The sequence below is a fragment of the Pagrus major genome, chromosome 2, assembly GCF_040436345.1.
Source record: "Pagrus major chromosome 2, Pma_NU_1.0".
NCBI classification, from domain to species: Eukaryota; Metazoa; Chordata; class Actinopteri; order Spariformes; family Sparidae; genus Pagrus; species Pagrus major.
Window position 1 is genome coordinate 5,017,315 of NC_133216.1, and position 19,486 is coordinate 5,036,800.

At 43.2% G+C, this 19,486-nt stretch overlaps 2 protein-coding genes and 1 non-coding gene across 3 annotated transcripts; 1 reads left to right on the top strand and 2 right to left on the bottom strand.

Annotated features, from left to right (window-relative positions):
• Positions 1 to 568: 568 nt before the first annotated feature.
• Positions 569 to 640, bottom strand: trnap-agg (transfer RNA proline (anticodon AGG)). Its single transcript has one exon. It is a non-coding gene; the product is annotated as a tRNA-Pro (tRNA).
• A 1,264-nt stretch (positions 641 to 1,904) lies between these two features.
• On the top strand, positions 1,905 to 7,031 carry spred3 (sprouty related EVH1 domain containing 3). The gene is made up of 6 exons (XM_073488916.1): positions 1,905 to 1,915; positions 3,508 to 3,673; positions 3,844 to 4,012; positions 4,095 to 4,156; positions 4,898 to 5,056; positions 5,546 to 7,031. The coding sequence occupies exons 1-6, from the start codon at positions 1,905 to 1,907 to the stop codon at positions 6,545 to 6,547; spliced, it is 1,569 nt and encodes a 522-aa protein (XP_073345017.1). The 3' UTR covers positions 6,548 to 7,031.
• Positions 7,032 to 10,847: 3,816 nt separating this feature from the next.
• Positions 10,848 to 18,767, bottom strand: dhx34 (DEAH (Asp-Glu-Ala-His) box polypeptide 34). The gene is made up of 16 exons (XM_073480051.1): positions 17,776 to 18,767; positions 16,896 to 17,207; positions 16,508 to 16,762; positions 16,296 to 16,398; positions 15,924 to 16,141; positions 15,656 to 15,830; positions 15,165 to 15,358; positions 14,730 to 14,831; positions 14,370 to 14,633; positions 13,863 to 14,036; positions 13,614 to 13,719; positions 13,285 to 13,391; positions 12,288 to 12,545; positions 11,763 to 11,954; positions 11,232 to 11,373; positions 10,848 to 11,084 (listed from the first exon to the last, which is right to left on the bottom strand). The coding sequence occupies exons 1-16, from the start codon at positions 18,481 to 18,483 to the stop codon at positions 10,942 to 10,944; spliced, it is 3,453 nt and encodes a 1,150-aa protein (XP_073336152.1). The 5' UTR covers positions 18,484 to 18,767; the 3' UTR covers positions 10,848 to 10,941.
• Between the last annotated feature and the right edge of the window lie 719 nt (positions 18,768 to 19,486).

Sequence of the window (19,486 nt, forward strand, 5' to 3'; positions counted from 1 at the left end):
TAACCTCACCATGCGTCACTACGTTGTCATCAATTAACCTTTTGTAAAAAAACAAAACAAAAAGGCATCATGAGGCTATAGTAGAACTATAGATAATTTATCATGATTTTATAACTTTAAATGTGAGTTTAAAAGTGACAGAACCGTCCAATAGCCAATCATGAAGCGTGTGCTATCATGTTATGTAGGCGCTGTCCTTGGTTCTGATATCTAGGTGGTCTTCAAACCTGTGGCTAAGTGCTAAAAACAAGACTTACCTGTGTGATTGAATCACAAAAGGTTGACTAGTCTACACAACTTAACAACTTAACTTTTACAAAAGGGTTGAATTAAGAAAAAGTGTGCAGTTTTGTGTATCAAGGTAAGGCAAGGGCATTTCTCTTTGAATCTGTTGCCTTCCCAGGGTTTCTAGCGCCGGAAGCCCCGAAGCAGCACCTGGACCTGGATGTCGTGTTTTCCTGGTATGTAACGACAAATAATTCAGTCTCGTTCAGGAGCAAACTGTGTAAATGGACGGAAGGGGAGACAGTAACATTATATGAATGGACTGGGACTCTTCATCAAAACAGGGCTCGTCCGGGATTTGAACCCGGGACCTCTCGCACCCTAAGCGAGAATCATACCCCTAGACCAACGAGCCAGGTGAGGGCGGCGTGGACTGCTAGTTCTCATATATCCAATACATCTGAGGGATATATATATATATATATATAAATACTTTTTATCTCACAGCTAATTGCGACGCATGATCTCATAATAAGTTGCCATTATGAGATAATGCGTCGCAATAAGCTATGAGATAAAAAGTCTGAACTATGAAAAAAGAAGTCACAATTATGAAATAAAAAGTCTGAATTATTTTGACCTTTTAATCCCCAAATTTCGATTTTTTTTTTATCTAATAAATTTGACTTTTTATGTCATAAATATGACTTTTTATCTCAATTACGATTTTTAAAAACCCATCAATATTATTTTTTTTATGTCATCAATCCCATAATTATTCATGATGATTTTTTTTATTTTTTTATTATTATTTTTTTTTAATCAAAGCTACGTTTTCCTCATGTTTTTCTCTTTAACTGGCGGAAATAGTCCTCCATAGAGAAAACCCCAAATCACACGCGTTTCTTAAGTCGGCGCTGTGGTTTTTGGACGTGTTGCTGTCCATGGTGCTGAAACCTTGTCAACACTGGGATCCTGTAGTTCCCACTGGAACAGATTGTGTTCGTTTCCTGCTCGTGATACTACAAAATAAGTCAAGAATGAAATAGGATCACAACACTAAACCCGTCTTGTGCTTGTGCAATTTAAAAACAAATGCTAAGAAGCAATATTTTACCTGTATGGTGTGTTTGCCCCGTGATAATCAGGGGATCAACCGGAGGTCATTGATGGTTTACCCAGCTTTTCATTTAGCACTCACGTCACTGCGTGCATCAGCAACTCAGTGCTCAATTTCGATAATTTAAAACAGCATGGTAACACTGACAAACCCTATAGCCCACCTAAAGCCACAATGCTGTCAATGATTAGTGCGGATGTGTTGGCACAGGGCAGGTAGAGTGAGAAAGGGAATAAGCGAGGGAGTGATTTGGAGCGAGAGAGAGAGAGAGAAGGAGGGAGGGAGGGAGGGAGGAAGGGAGGGAGAGAGAGGGAGGATGCTGCCAGCGGAAAATGGCTGCTGCAACCTCAAGCCTATCCTGATACACCGAAACGACATCAAGGTGGAGAGAGAGAGCGAGAGCAAGAGAGAGAGGAAGAGAGAGAAAGATTAGGAAAATGAGAGCAGATAGAGAGAGAATATGAGCGAGTCTGTGAGTGTTTCCTGAAAGGAGGATAAAAAGAGAGAGAGAGAGGAGACCCTGGGGTGGGCTGCTGCAAGCGGCGGGCAACACCGAGCCATGGAGGGCGAGTAAGTCCTTACATTTTCATTTTTAACATTGCACATATATATTCAGCCATCCGAGCAAAAAAACGGATAGAAAGAAACGCCACCGCCATCAGTGTTACACCAACCCAGCATCATGCACTATTATCACAATCGGTGCTCTACAATTTAGCTGGCTGCCGAGAATAAAAACACCATTACGTAGTCTTGAATCAACAGCATACACCCCATTTCCGATATATCCACGCCAATATGTGATACATGTTAAGCCACCTTACATGTGGACCTGTGCTTTTAGACGACTGGCACACACATCTACACGCACAGGATTGAAAATAATAATAATAATAATAATCCTGAAAACATATTAAGCAAAACAACAGAAGCTATGTAACAATTCCGAACTAAATGCGTGGTTAGCGATTGGTAAAAACAGTCACGAAATCAATGTGTAAAATGTATGGGGGGAAAAAAGGCGAAATATGGCGAGTTTGGGGCCAGCATCGCGTCATTCAAGACATGGCTACAGTAAAACGAGGGAGGGATGGAGGCGTTGTGATTTTTATCAACGTGTCTCGGGGTTTCATTATGATTTTTTAAAGCCAAACTTTATGAATGAAATGTGTTTTTTTTTTCCTCTCTCTCGCTCGCTCTCCCTCATCCTCACCCCTCCTCTCCTCCTTCCCTTTTCTAATCGGCCCCCTCCCCCCATCTCTCGTTTCCTCTCCATCCTCTCACCCACTCGTTCCCTTTTTCCTTCCCCCTTTTTTTCACACGCGATCGCATTGTATTTAGGCCCTAATAAAATTTCCGGCGAAATATATACAGCTAACGCGCAGAGCGATGTCGAAGCCAGCCTCGCTCCGGCCCATTCATAAAAAAAAGATATAACATATTATCGGGGTGTGTTAATGAGTGCGTGCAGCAGGGGCGGAATTGAGAAAAGGAGCGTCTGGGAAAAATAATTGCAACAATTAAAATTCAGTGTGATGTGAAAAAAGGCACACAAAAAAAAAGACGCGGCCGTGCATGCGTTTCATGCACATGTCGAGCTGCGGTGCTGAATTATTCAGTCGACTGGCGAGGGCAGAGCTTCTTTTTTTGCAAGAAAACCGGGGCCTCTGATGGCGAATGGGTGCGTTCATTGATACATCTATCTGGGAAACACTCATTCTTCCGTCCTCCCTCCTCCCATTTAGCCATTTCTCTCAGCGCTGGCTTTCTTTCTATCCATTCGCTTCCATGGCTGCTTTATTCATACAGCCTACAGTCAGTCGCACGCTGAACCATCCCCATTCTCATGTGCTCCCAGCAGCTGAAATGTTCAAAGACCTCTCCAGATATTTCTGTGTTTTTCACATTTGTTTACCGTCATCACATGCTAATTAAAAAAAAAACTGCCTTGATGTGTCTTCACCTGTCAGTTCTGTCTGCTTTGTGTGAATTTCATCATGCACAGCTAAAACCTGTCCTGCATTTTTTTCCATTATGAAAGTTCATCTCGTGCGTATCAGCGCGTAAATATTGCGCGTAATTTTTTGTGTCACTGTGTGTATCATTGCGTTGTTTTAATCAGCCTGGGCCTCTGCTCACTCTCTTGGCTTCCCCCCTGACAGTGTGCGTGTTCGTGCGGTGGTGATGACACGTGATGACTCCAGTGGCGGTTGGGTGCCCCTTGGAGGTGGCGGCCTCAGTCATGTGGTCATATGTAAAGGGAGGAGTCATGACGGCAGGGGGCGGAGAGAGTACATCATACGTGGAGAACGGCTGCGAGATCGAGCAGTGAGTGTGTGCGTGTGTTATGGCTGTCTTTGGGTGCCACGTTGCTCCTCAACACCACCTAAAGACTGTAGATTCACTTTAATGTGAGGGCATGATGTGCAGAGGGGGGATGCATCTTGGCTGGTGAACTAACTTCTTATGTTTGGTGGGACTGCTGCTTGTGTCTTTAGCCGGTGTTGGAGTGTGCAGTGCAAAGGGGGTTAGTGTACAACAAGGTGAACCCCATCTTCCATCACTGGCGGGTAGAGGATCGAAAGTTTGGCCTTACGTTCCAGAGTCCTGCCGATGCCATCTCCTTTGAGAAAGGGCTGCAGGCTGTCTTAGACAAGCTCGACAGAGGTAGAGATACATGAGTCACATATAAAAATCATTAGCTGTGCTATCCAGCAACGCCTAAATCCTCTCTTTTCATGTGATCAAGGTTCTGACTCGCCTTCGTCCTCCACCCCAGAAGAGGCTGACACCGAGGATGACGGACAAGCTGTGAGTATCTGATCAGTTTGTCTTTACATCCGCCGAGGAGGTTATGTCTTCACTCATGTCCATTTGTTGGTTGGTTGGTTGGTTTGTCAGCAGGCTTAGACAAAAACGAGACGACAGATTTCCACGAAACTTGAATGGAGGATGGATCTCGGCCCAGAATATTCCCCATTTACTTTTGGTGCGGTTCTGGATAAAGGGACGCCTCCAGTCCTTCAGTCAAACCTAATCTAATATTAAACTTGATAGCCCTGTATCACTCTAAATTTTGAACCATGCCTAACTCCTTAACCATAATTGCAGTTCACCAGATCTGGGATCCACATCAAATTGTACTCACTCATAGTTACTAGTACCCTAAATACCCTTGTTTTTTTGTTTTTTTAAATCAAGATTCATGCTTTATCCCATGAGAAATTAACAAAGATGTCAAAAAAGCCCTATCTCACAATGTTAAAGAGATTGAGAGAAAAATCCTGGATCCATCCCTTTATCTGGATCCGCAGCAAAAGTTAATGGGGACTATTTTGGGCCGAGACCCATCCTCCATCAAAGTTTCGTAGAAATCTGTTCAGCAGTTTTGTTTTTTTGTAATCCTGCTGACAAACCAACCAACAAACAAACAGATACAGATCCAAACATTAGCTCCTTGGTGAAGTTAAAAAGGGCCATTTATGTCGACACTGGGCCCAAACGCAGTTATCGATGTTTTTGACTTGTGGGATGACATGAGGCCTCTGCTAGTCCCATACAGGAAGTGAGTCGTCATCCAACAGCAGAAAGGAGATGCTTCCTAAACCCATCACCATAGTGACGAGCGAGTCGTCGTCTACCTGCTTTGTGCGGCCGGAAGAGTTTAGTTTTGGAGCCAGCCATGCTGTCACCACTCAGACACCTGCTCAGGTAGCACAGCAACTTCTGTACTAAGTTGTGATAATAAGAAATTATTGATTTAATGTTCAGTTTATTTCTCTGTCTGTGATCTGTTCACACTTGTGACCTCTAATGACAATTACTGTAAAAGAATAGTTCTTAAAAAGGGGTCTGGGAGCCTGCTGTGGGTCTAGCAGGTTGTTTCCAGCAAGATTAGTGCCATTTTACATTTATTTGTAGACATTAGAGCAATGACAAGACATGGAAGGTGGACTGGTTGATTATTTTTCCTTGTCTCCACCCTCAAGTCCACACCAAAGACATTTATTCCACATCAAAAAGAAGTAAAACAAAAATGGACCATTGACGTCCTATAGAATGAAATCTTATCAAACTTGATCACTTGTGTGTCTATTTGAGATCTCAAATAGATGCACAAGTGATCAGCAGTCTTCTGTAGCTGCTGCCACAGTACACACTGTTCCTGACTCACTCTGTAATCCTATACCCTCTCCACAGATCCACACCAGGCCAGGACAGCACCAGCTTTCACAAATGACGGCTGTGTTGAATCCCCCAGCGCCCCCGCCCCCACCTCCTGCTCCACCTACTCCTCCGGTGGGTCCCCCGGCCTCATCTCCTCTGTCCCCCCTCTCACCCACTATTTCTCTGCTGGAGGAGGGAGACCTCCGTAGTGTGGACCCTTGCAAAGACCTGTGGGGTTCTCGAGGTTATGAGGACTACCGACGGGCAGGGGCCACCAGGACTATGGTCGGGGGGCTGACCGGGGGTGTGGTTGTTGGTAGTGGAGGGAGTATGCAGGACAAGTCAGAGCTGTGCGTGGTTCGCTTCGAGAAGGAGCTGGCAGGAGTGGGGACGGCAGGCTGTGACGTGACAGTGAGCCTGGACAGTAAAGCTTCCCAGCGTCTGTCCTCGTCGTCGCCCACCTGTATGTCAATGCCCAACGCTGTGTCAGGCGTGTCCTCAGGAGCCGGCTCACCCCAGGAGACGGGCAAAAGCTCGCCCTCTCCCTGCTGCATCCACACCTCACTGGCCACGCCCCGGTCGCGGACTCGTAAGAGAGGAGGAGGGGCCAGCAGCAGCGACCAGGGGGTAATCTCCCCCGACGACGACAGCCCCTGTCCTCAGGCTTCATCGTCATGCTCATCTCGCTGTGTGTACTGCCGCTCTGTTTTCAGCGCTTCGGAGAATGGGCGGGGCCGCTGCAGAGATGCCCCAGACCCGGCCCTGCACTGCCTGCGCCAGTGGACCTGTGTGTGGTGTGCAGAGAGTCTGCTCTACCACTGCATGTCGGACTCTGAGGGAGAGTTCTGGGAGCCTTGCTCATGTGATGACTCATTGGGGGGCCACCCGCACCCCCTTTGCTGTGCCCGCTGGTTGGCCCTCCTGGCCCTGTCGCTCTTCGTGCCCTGCATGTGCTGCTACCTGCCTTTGCGCGCCTGCCTGCGGTGTGGGGAGAGGTGTGGCTGCTGTGGGGGAAAGCACAAGGCGGTCCGATGAGGCCAGGCTAGGGGGCGGGAGGGGTTCTCTGGACCAACGAGGTTTGGGTGTTGAAAGGAGAGAGCATCTGTAGGGAAGCAGGAGATGGAGCTGAGCAGGTGGAACAGTGCTCTCAGTAGACCCAGACCTCTGACGTGGCCCTCCAAAGCCCCACGGCCTTCCACTGCATTCCGCTCTTTCTCTTTTCAACCTGGGGCCTTCCTCACTGGTCCATGCCTGCTGAAGGTGCACTGCACTCAGACCAGGCTCTGTGGGAGTCATCTGGAGCCTTCGTAGTGGATTTACTGAGGTTTGGCTGATCTAGAGTTAGCGATCAGAGACTTTATCACAGGGAGAGAGTGGCAGAGGCAATGATGATGTGTACACTGTTTCAAATGTCTGTTTGTTTTTTTTTTATTTAGAAAGAAAAACACAAAAACAAAAGATGTTTATATATATGATTGTTATAATTTTAATTGGTATATTTTATTAAATGTAAAACATATTGACCGAATCCCCCAACGGCACACACTATCACATAATCACAAACATGAGATCTTGGGGACGTTATTTGTTTCATGTTGGCCTGTTTATCAGTCAGATGAACAGATGTCACCCTTTACCTCTAATTTTACCTCAGATGTAACTCAAACCCTGGTTAAGACATGAAAAAGAGAAGGGTGAGACAGGTTTGAGCACGAGTGAGTGCAGTCTTCAAGAAATTACGAGCATCTGAGACCACTAGTGTTAAAGTAGTAGACCACAGTGGTAGAAAGGTTATCAAATGCAAAGGGACAATTATTGTTAAGGGAAGTTGCAATGACAACCACAAAGACTTAAAAGTCATAATGTGATTCATTATGGTCCTTTGTAACCAAACACAAGGTTATTTATGTTTTCTGAAAGAAAAAAAATCAAGAATGTGTGTCGGACATTAAACACCCTCACTTTACACATAGTTTTTTCATCTTTCCATGTATTTTCAATAGTAATCATAGAATACATCACATCCCACCACTGTACTTGTTGAATCAGTCAAGGTGCTTACAACTGAGGCCTCTGAGCGAGTCTATTCTACCTAATGTACACAACGACCTTACAGTCCCAACCCCAAAGAAAAACAAAACAAGACCCCGTGCTAACCAATCTGTAGATGTGTCTCGGCCTGTGAATGAGACGCCACCAAAAAAAAGATTAAGTGCAATGAACAATGTATTGAAGAGTATTTTTGTACCAGTTGCTCGCGTTAAGAAACTAAACGGAAATCGACAGTGTTGGAACTGAATCCTGTAGTGTGTTAATGTGTTCGATACCGAGCAGAAAAGATAAATAGGAACACAAACTTGTCTTTGAGCAGCAGCACGTAGCTCACAGGTGTGACATTTAAACGTGCGTGCTGTAGACTGTTGACCCTGTGATAAGAAAAGAGACACGTTAACTTGAAAAAGATGAATGGCAGTAAGTCTTTGTTTGGGCACAGTGGCAGATGTGTTTGCTGAATGTTGCTTTAAGTATGAAGTCAAAAAAAGCTGCTATTTTAAGTCCTGTCCGAACCCTATTCAAACTTTCCCACCACCTCTTAGCAATCTATGAGGCGGTGTGGCAGGATCAAACAATCCTTCAACGAGTTCTTATTCCACCCCAAGGTGCTGAGGATGCTGAAGAGTGAGTGAGGAAGGTTTTAGTAAGTTCACAGCTGGGCTTAAAGATAAATTCACCCCAAGACATCTTTTAAAAAATACTTCTGGTGATGAACCTTGTATTTCTGTGTCTATTTTGCTGATTGGTGGTAAATTCTTCTACTTCCAGCGAATAACTGGCAAAAGGTAGACTAAAAGCTATTTTCATCACAGCGCCAACAGATTCGTTAGCAGGAAGATTTTCAAAATCAAAATATGTCAACATAAAGATCTTTTTTTGTGTGTGTGTAAATCAGAATCAAAGAATGGCCTTTTGTGCTGCCTTCACTTTGCACCAGTGTTTAACAATCAAGCAAAGTGAATTATATATATCAAAGAGGTAGAGACACAAGTTACTCTATAAAAATTTGACTCACAATTTTGTGTTGACCTGAAAAACTGATCTTTAATCCTTATAACTGTTGATATCGATCTCTTCTAGAGCTGCACTGATACTTGATTTTTGGGCTGATGCTGATATTAAGAAGTAAAAGATTTCGATATGGATATATCTGCTAATATACACACAGTTTTTGCAATGACCCCTCAAATATGCTTATCAAACACAAAAATGTGTAACAGAGGCGGGAAGTCTAACAATTTAACAATTATTTTTACTGCAGTATTGGCACATATTAGGCATCATACGCCGATACTGATCTATCTGTGATAGGCCAGTATCGGCTGAGAAATATCACCCAGAGGACAAATCGTGTGGGCTCTAGTCTCTTCTCCTACATGAAGAACTAACTATTGAATGCAACAAGCTAACATCTGGTTTTCTATGATATGTTGAAAGATGTCCTTAAAATATGTAAGAAATCAGAAAGCAGGGTAGATGTCGAGGAAAAAATGAGAACATTGAAAAGTAAATGGTGATGAATAATCACAAAATAACTCATGAAATGCGCTGAGCATCACAGAATGATGACATCCTGACAGTGTAAGAGAATCTGTGGGGGGATTTCTCTTTTAAAACCAATGCGTTTTCCTTCAAATTAAAGATGTGAATACATACAGCACACTCTGGAAGCCAGTGTTGACTAGTTATACTACAGTCCCTTCAAATATAGGATCACCTGGTAGACCTTGAATTATGGCAGAATGAACCTTTCAGAAGCTTCACCAGATTATTTACATTTTAGGTTTAGCCAAGAACTTTTTAGCCAAAGTGACTTAAAGTGAGTGAACAGGCAGCAGGGTTCAGAGTCAGGTCACATGACTGCTGATGAACACGACCCCTGACCTCTCGCTTACAGGATGGTAGTCTTCACTACGAGGCCAGCCTTGGTCCACTTAAAAAAAAAAAAAAAAAAAAAAGACATCCTGTCACAATGGCGGGAAACACAAACTCAGTCGGTCACTAACCCTCCCCTCACACACACATGCACACACAACCCCCACAATTCTGCAATGCATAGACCTGCACACAGACACACATGTTCACTCGATGGTGCAGATATACAGAACTAGTAAAGCCATTGCACACAGTTTGCTACTCCTGGTTCAGAAATGGTGTTAGAGTACAGTACTGACAGTCATGCGATCACAATTGCAGGCCCCATTCTTACATCTTAATAAATGTGCCTTTTGATTTGAGTAATCAATAACTTATGATTTCTAAGTAACTCTGTGTTAAGTACTATTTACTTTTTGGTTATTGATTTCTGCCAATGTGCATATTTTCAAATGTACGTATTTATTAGTTTCAAAGTAATTAATGAGATATTACCTGTTTATTTATTTATTGAGATATTTATTCTGATTCTTTATTTTTTTGAGACAGGTTTTTATCTTCCGTGCTGTCTTACTTCTGACTTTGTGCCAATGTGCTGCTTTGAGGTGTTACATATCGTGGGTTTGTATCATTATTAAACCCTCACTCTATATTTTAAAATCAGTGTCAACTTCTCTCTCACGCGTGCATGTCATCAACTCACTGTGCCTTTTTCCAAACACTGTATGCAAGTTGTATTCTATAATCATTCCACAATGCGAAGGAATTTGAAAAGAAAAATAACTATAATTGTGTTCTTTTTTTGCCAGCCTTTGAATATGTTTACATTGTGGAACAATTATTTTGAAGGGTGTCTGCAGGTCACAAAGTCTTAAAATGCCTTTAATTTTGTAAACATTTGGCCTTCCAAGTCATGAAATAGTCATACATTTTAACTTTAAGTCTTAATTGCCTAATTTTCCACACTTGTGCGCTGTGTGAAAGTGCCCCTTTCTGATGTTACAAATCTTCAAACCTACCACTGAACCTAATAGTCTTTTCACTTTATACTTGTGCTTACCTGTTTGCAAACTGTAGATTAACTTAACTACCTCTAAAACTCATATCCCTGCATAAAACCTACTTCTGCATGTGACCAAATATATACTACTTACCTTTTTTACTTACCTGCAGTGTTTGAATAGGAAAAATCTTACACTTGGTTAAAGATTATCTTGGAAAAAGTCTTTAAAAAGTATTAATTTAAGTGTCTGAGACCTGTAGACACCCTGTTTTGGGAGAGTATTTTTTTTTAGAGCTTTGTAGAAGGCAACGGCAGATACATCCGGTGACCATTGGAGGGAGCTAATAACGCTTTAATAAATTTCCTCAAGTATAAAAGGGAAGACGAACAGTGACACAAATGTTTCATAAAAAAACAACTTTATTCTATAAACTCAAGTCTTTCCTTTACAGAACAGAGATGTGGTTAGATGTTGTCCTTTAGATGCTGTGCTCAGTTAGTTGGTAGAAAACATGTGCTGCCTTTTATGTTTGAGGATCTCAGTGGAGGTGAGGTTCAGGTCTTCATTACAGACATCACAGTGATAAACTCTGGTAAGACTGGACATTGAGGAGGAACCTGCCTTTCCACTTTCTGGCTCTGAAAACACATAATCACAATTAGTCTTAAATTATTCATCTCTTTCAAACTTACAGACACTAAGTATCAAGTCAGACTTGGATTTGTTTAAGATATCTAATATCAAAAGACACCTCAAAATAAATATCAATATAGATATTTCCTGACCTTCCTCTGTCTGCTGTTCTCCAGCTGGCCTGCAGGAGGCCTCGTGTTGCATGCGTTCCAGAGGAGTCAGAGGCATGTAGAGGTCACAGTTAGGACAGCTCCAGAAAGTGCGTAAACACTCACTGTAGAGATCCTTTGAGTCCTGCACATCATACAGTGGGAACACGAAGATCAATGACAATAATACTTTTCTCAGGTGTGGTGATCAGTTTATTTTAGGTTATATGAGTTTGAAATGGGAAGCTAAATGGTTTGATATAAACATGAAATCGACAAGACAGCTAGAGCTAGCTAGCGATTATATTGTCATCTGCCTTTTAAAAAAGGAAGGAATATTGTCAGGGAAGTAAAATTAAGCGCTGTTAAATACGACAATTCATCTTTATGTATGTTTACTGCTACAGTTCACCTGAACTGGCCCTGAAAATACATAATATCCTCTGAATAAACAGGGAATTTCATTTCCAAGCATGAAGCATCTCACTTAAAGGGAATACTTTTCTAGACTGACACAGTTTCAGACAGACTCACAGCCAGACAGTTGTAAGTGAAGAAGCTAGTGACACGCAGGCCTCCTTTAATGGGGTCCGGCTTGGCCTCAGCTCCTGGAAACAGCACGCTTAGACCTGGAGCCTCGATGTGAGACAGCTCAGACTCAGACTGAGGGCCAATGAACAGGTTCTGGGTCTGGAAAGCTGTGAGTCTCCGTAGGCTGTAACTGACCTGGGAGGGTAGTAAGAAGTACACAGAAGTACAGAAAGAGTCAGTGGATGAGGCTGTAAAAAGATGAATAAGTAGCTGAGTCACTGAGAATGCCTGGAAAGTAGAAATGACCAACAATACAGTAAGGCTGCAACTTATGATTCGTCGTTGGTAAATAATCTGTCAAGTTTTTATTGATTAAGTTGTTTGGTTACCTTTACCAAAAGATAAGAAAACCCTGAAACAGCTGTTAAAAACGTTTAAATGATTGAACACCTAGAGTATGTGTATGAGGAATTTATTGTTTTTGGGCTTCATTATACTGTAACCAGCTGGTCAGCACTGCATTAGTACCTCAGTGTAGAGCAGGTAGCGGACCAGGCCTTCACTCAGCTTCTCCATGACTTTGCGGGACACTCCTTGTCCCTCCATTGTACTATTTCCCAGCTGGGCCAACAAAAGGCGCTCCCACTCAGCCCTATGTGTAAGAGCTGTGGATAGTGTCTTCAGGGCCTCCTCTGGGTCCCTCAGCTCCAGCTCCAGCCAGCCATCCACCACCAGACGTGTACAGTCAGCGTTACTGTCCACAGAGTTTGCCACCAGCAGCAGAGCCTAGTGAGCACATTCAGACACAAATGGAATTAATACTAGTACATGCATGATGTGTGAATAGGCCAGAGCTGAGAACTATGAAACAAATCATGATACAAGTACAATATGCTGCCCACAATAATGATGGTATATTATCCAGATGTTTTTGTGACACATTATATATTTTACATATTATGAAAATATGCAAAATTGGGTGAAATTAATACAAAAATCTGTTTCAAAATCAGGTTATAAAAGGTAAAGTCTGGTGGGGAAGGGGCTGCTGATGGGAGCCATGACTAGCAGCATTCTCAGTTCACATACAGCTGGGGACTTTTGTAGCCTTTCATTTCCCTTCTCTCTCTCAGCTTTACGATAAACAGCTTATAATGCATTTTCTGCCCATCACAGTTTTACAAATAGGAATCAGTCTTATACTATATTTTCCCACTGCATTATCACAGTAATATCTGAAAATAATATATCACAATTTGTGAAAAATAACTTGATAATAACAAAAAAGATGTGCCAATAATGTTGCTGTACTGCAACCAGGAATTGATAGTGGATCACAGCATTTGACTATTTTTTCCTTCTACCAGAGATGAGTTAGTATCAGACAAACTGGATCATATAGATTTACCATCACTATGTCGAGTTACTTTAACACAACAAAGAACCTTAACCCAAAAAGATAAAAAAAAAAAAAACATTTAGCAGTTTGTGATGGGAACAGGGACACCCCACATCTGGTACTGACTTGCAACGCAGGAACTCGCACACAGTTGGTCAAATATGGCTTGTTGGTCTCCAACAGAGTGACGAAGGCTAGCAGCTGGTGTTTGCTGCTGTCCATCCTGTCAGGCCCTTCAGACAGGAGAGAGGGACAAGGAGGGAGAGACAGATGAGACATGGTAAAACACAGCACAATAGTAAGAGTGAAAAGAAGAGACATATGAGGAAAAAACAAAATTACACATCAGTGGATCAGGAGGCAGAGGAATAGATAGTATTTTGGGAGCGCATTTCTTGCAAAATTATAATACAAAGTCTTATTCAGTATTTGAAAAGACGTTGTAAAAGAGTTACCCATTTCTCTGGTGTCATTCTCAGGGACTTGTAAGACCTCTGGGTCACTGGCAAACACGCTGGTCGGGTGGATCACCACTCCCTGCTTGTTCCTTGTGTGAAACACCTACACAATGTAAAATCACAAAGTGGAGGATTTAATCTGACATAATTTTCTCAAACAATATTTAAACAACTGGTTTACTGACACAAGGTTTTGCTCCTCATTGTATCATTGTTAACTGTGCTGGGTGCAGCAGCAGGCCTGACCTGCTCAGAATCCTTGCGGGTGGAGTTGTGTTCATCAGGCAATGCCAGCTGAGGGTAGAGGCCTCTGCAAATCAGCAGCTTGAGCAAAGCCTGCTGGCGGGAGGACAAGTCCTGACTGACGTTCACCGCCTCCTGCAGCTCTGATATGTTGTGACGCAACTTGAACTTCACCTCCTGTTGCAGACCGAACAGCATCACAGAGAGATCACTCAGAGTTTAACTGCAGTAATGACTGCAAGAGTAAGAGGCAGATCAATTACATTTGTATTTCATTGTTCTTAGTGAATCTTATGTGTACCACAAGATAATACAACACACTGATTGGGTGGGGTTTTAAGAACGTGTGCATAGAAGTTGTAACCCTCTCTCTCTATATATATACACATACCCAGTATGGTAACGTAGATTTTATATATATTCATTTATTTTTTAAAGTTAAATGTTGGTGGTGAGGGTAAGGGCTGCTGTGTATCACCCTCTTTCCATGTAACTCTACTCTGAGTTCACCTGTATGTCCACGTTCTGTCCTGATCTCTCTTTGTCCTTTTTGCCTCTGCCTGCTCCTTCTGTGTCTGATCCTGAGGAGAACTCTCCGTCCTGGCCCTCCTCAAGCTTCAGGATTTTACGTCTGGTGCTCTCCTGCTGCTCGTGATCTCTCTTCAGCTGATGCAACTTCCTCCTCTCTGTTAGCCTCTCCCTACGCTGCCCGCGGTCACCACCAGAAGAGGTGCTGTACTCTGATTCCAGCAGGCCGTGGCTCCTCAGCAAGTCCTGTTGTTACCCAAAGAGTAAGCTCATATAGTGAAGCAGTGGTCACACTTAAAAATCTTTATTCATAAAAATGTTAGTACTGTGTCAGTAGCCTGCCTTAAACTGTCTACGCAGGTTGACCATCTCATATAGTCGCTGCTCCTCCAGGCCTCTCCTCCTGCACCACTTCCTTGAAGCACCACCTCTCTCTCCTTTTATCTGTTGAGTTTAAAGATGAACAGGTTTATGTACAATGAAGATATGGTAAATGGACTTGCATTTCTATAGCGCTTTTCTAGTCTACTGACCGCTCAAAGTATTTTACAACACTTGTCACACCTCCCATGTAAGGAGCCAACTGCTCATCAGGAGCAATCTGGGTTCAGTATCTTGCTCAAGGATACTTCGACATGCCGGGGATTCGAACCAGCGACCTTCCAATTACCGTGACCAACTCTACCTCCTGAGCTACAGCCACCCCAAGATCATCCAAACTGTGTTGAATTTGTGAATATTAAATGGCTACTGTCACATACTGTCTGCTTTACTGACCTCCATCCAGGCATTGAAGGTGTTGAGCAGGGTGAAGGGGTCTCCCTGGTTGCTGTGCAGGGGCTGCCGGGCAGTGGCGCAGTCTGGGTTGTGCTGGGAGCTGCGGAGGAAAGGTGACTGGACGCTGAGGGCTGCTGCTATTGTCAACATGGGCTCCTCCAGCTTAAACAAAGAGCCCAGCACCAGCATCTTCCCTGAATGAACACAAACACACATACATATACACATTTACCCAAATCTAACTGCTGGTTAAAGCTGCTACTGTTTGTGTCGCAATTTGATTCTCCAGCATGTTCTTACCAAGTTAATTGTGATAATTTGCATCATTATTTCAACTGAAAGAGAGCAAGTCTGAACTGATGCTATTAAAAGTTTATTCAACCATTTACCAGTGCATGTGTTCTGTTGTCAGCTTCATGAAAAAAATGATTTAAAAAATGGATAAGAAGCAAAAAATAAACTACAACTGGGTCATGTGTGGGGATTCTTACCTATGACCACATCCACAGGCAGTTGTGCCAGTAAACTACCAATAGAGGTCAATTCACCACGACTGTCTAGCGCTCCCTGTTCTTTCAGATACGTAACCGCAGTCTGAATACTAGCAGCTGGAGGTGGATCGATGAAGACGAAAGAAAGTGGATCTCCGAGACACATGCTCTTCATCTGCAGCAACAAAATGGCATACATAAAGTTATTGAAGAAACTGTAGGTTTAAATAGAAGAATTGCTAGTGTGTTTTCAATGGGATTATGTTACCTGAAGAATTAGTGAGTCCAAAGCCACTCTGTGGATTTCAGGCACAGGATAAGGGGCGAAGGCATCGTAGTCAGACTCAGCATACAGGCGGTAACACACTCCAGGACCTGTACGACCAGCTCGACCTTTCCTCTGCTCAGAGCTCGCTCGGCTGATCCAGAACTCCTGCAGACGTTGCATCTTGGCCTTAGGATCAAAACTCATCTCCTTTACCTTTCCTATAAGAATACACACACAATACATACACAAAAAATCTATTCATATGGTTGTTGTTGTGTTATTTTTTGCCCTTGATGACTATTTCAATTTCTTTAAAAGATCAAAAGTTTTGGTTTCTTGCACCCAGCTACAAATGAACTACCAGTTCCATACCTGAGTCAGCAACAAAGCGCACCCCATCGATTGTAACTGAGGTCTCAGCAATATTGGTAGAGATGATGCATTTTCTCACCCCAGGAGGAGCAATGTCAAACACCTGAAAAACAAACATGATGACAGAATTGAGAACTGATAAATCATATCCATCTAACATATCACATTCAAACATCATAAGTCCATTTGAATCCAAAAGAAGCTGACTGTGCCTTATCCTGCTGGGCCAGTGAGAGGGTGCTGTGCAGGGGTAAGACTATCCAGCGACGTGTGTGTGTGGCATAAACCTGACAGGCTTCCTGGATAGTGGAGATTTCTGCCACACCGCTGAGGAAGAGGAGCAGGTCGCCGCGCTCCTCTGGAGGGTAACGCTGATCGATGCCCTGCAGGATGCGCAGGTACGGTCTGGGATCAAGTTTCTCTGAACGGGAAGCCTGCTCCTCAGGTGGAATGGGCTGGTATATCACCTTGGTACAGGAAACAGAGAAAAAAATTGGATGTTAGTTTTGGAACACAATTTCCTCATTTTAGATCACTCTCTCCTTTGTGGATGCGTAATAAAAAAGTGTAGTGAGATGCATATTTATATCTGCTGCTCACCTGTATGGGAAACAGCCTGCCTGGTACCTGCAGCACAGGCGCACTGCTGAAATAGTCAGAGAAAAGTTTGATGTTGATGGTGGCGGACATGAGGATGAGACGCAGGTCTGGGCGATCTGCCACCAAGGAGCGCAAGACTCCAAGAAGGAAGTCACAGTGGAGGTGTCTCTCGTGGACCTCGTCCACAATCACCACCTCGTACTGAGCCAGGGTCCTGTCCTGCTGGATCTGTCGGAGCAGCAGCCCCTCAGTCAGGAACAACAGTTTGGTGGCTGTGGTCCGGGTGGTCTCAAAGCGTATCTGGTGCCCCACCTGAAAAATATGACTACATTTTGTGAGGTCTAACGCAGCTTTCTTCTCTAAATACATTCAAATCAAGTCATTGCTGCAAACAAATTAAGAGAATATATGACTAAATCTGCAAATAACAAGTTTTGTTTTCATTAACTTTTGACAAATGTTTTCTGTTTGATTTTCGAGCTATAGCCCTCAACACATTACTCGAGTTCAGGTGATATCTTTAAAGTTCTTACTAGCCAGTGCTTTCACAAATTTTAGCAGAGCTGCAATGATTAGTCAACTACTCAATTAGTCGATCAACAGAAAAATATTGTGCTGTATACTATTTTGATAATCAATTGCTCAATAAGGAAATTTTTTATGTAAAAATATCAGAAAATGCTGTTTTCAGCCTCTTAAATATGAAGACATCTTACTTTTCTTGCTTTTTCGCCTTGGACTTTGAGAAACTGGAATGGACGTTTTTCACTATTTTCTGACATTTTATTGTCCAAATGATTAATCGATAAATCCAGAAGATAATCAGCAGCTTGATTGCAGCCCTGGAGGTAAGAACTGTATTTGATCTTTCATGACAAACCTTTGAGCCGAACTGATTGAGGCTCTCAAAGCTGACCCTCTTTGCAAGTGATATACAGGCGATACGTCGAGGCTGGGTGCAGGCTACGTGGTTGAAGCCAGCTGAGATAAGATACTGAGGTACTTGGGTGGATTTCCCGCAGCCTGTGTCCCCTGCCACCACAACCACAGGGTGAAGTCGCACCAGCTCCACTATCCTGTCCCGGTACTGGCAGATGGGCAGGTTCTTCTGCTCTCGGCGGAGCTTGGCCAGTTTGCCAAAACTCTGTCTCTGACTGAAGTCCAGGAAATGCAGGAGAGCCAGGCGGCAGTCCGAGATCTCTTGACTGCCTGGGCCTGAGGACCTCTGTCTGCTTCTGTGCTCTGACTTCCCCAGGCGCTCCTCGACATCCCTGGTGCACACAGACACGTTAATCCGGTAGCGAGCATCATACTCTTTAGGGAGGCCAAGGTCTACCTTCCCAGTGCCGGACCTCCTCCGGTCTCTCTCTTCTTCTCTGTCCTCTTTTCGGCCGGCTCCGGACCCAGACATGTCTCTCTTTGTTTTAAACCTCTGGAAGCGGTCAAAGAAAGCCCAGAACTCTCTGTGCTCCGGGCTGCCAGCCTGGATGTAGTCATGCTTGCGGAAAAAGATCTCGTCCAGTTGGGCTCGACACTGCGGACTGTCCCAGTCCCAACTCCGGCTGTCTCTCCTCCTGTCGGAATCCATATTTACTGTAAACTACGCGAAGTTTATTTACTACTAACACATTACATCTGCATGTTTACGGGTTTACAAAAATGTAGCAGTGTAACAATCCTGATTGTTACCTCTAAATTGGACAAACACAGCTAGCTAACAAACTCAATTCAGAGTGACGTTAGCTAACAACGTCAAATCCATTTTAAACCCGAACATGTTTGAAATTAATGTCTGAGACAGTCCGAAATATAGTCTTTAACTGCCACATGTAAGGTTTTTGGATAACATGTTACGACTGTAAGAAAAGAATAAAAACTGAACTAATACTGCTTCATCTGCTGCGAAGACCGGGGGAACAATAATACGGTGGGACCGTTTCCGCTCCGTTCTTAAAAATCTTCCGGCATCGCTTGATTCGTACTGGTTCCGGGGGAAAAAAGTTGCTTGAGCAAAAAAAAAAAAAATCGTTGTTGTCATTAAAACCCATGAGTAAAAACAGGAGGCACAACATGAAGACATACAAGCAAAGTGACTCACAATCTCACCTTAAATGTTCTACTGTGAGCTATGAGGAGTAGAGGCTATTAAAACTCATACTGATCAATTCAATATTTTACATTAAATAAAATCACGGACATTAAATACGATGTAACTTTTAATATAAACTGTCACTCATCAATAAATGTATTTAATCTTACTGATGAAAGCTAGATGCTTCTTAAAGGGTACAACTGCACATGTGAAAAAAGTAGTAAAGGGAAGAAGGATGCATGGAATAAAAAAATGCGATATTCTGATTCTGCTGTATCGATTTTAGTTGTTTGTTTTTAAACCGTCCATAATGAGTCCAACAGTGTTATAGGAGTGCAAGACTAGACCAGTGGACTGCTTTTTCAAATCATGGTGCCCACATTACCCACAATGCAACAACTGAGTGACATCACTGGAGGCTTTATCAAAGTACGTGCAGCTTCCTCGGGAGCCACAAAAGGTTTTCACCTGTGCAGTAATACTCCCCCAAGACCTGTAA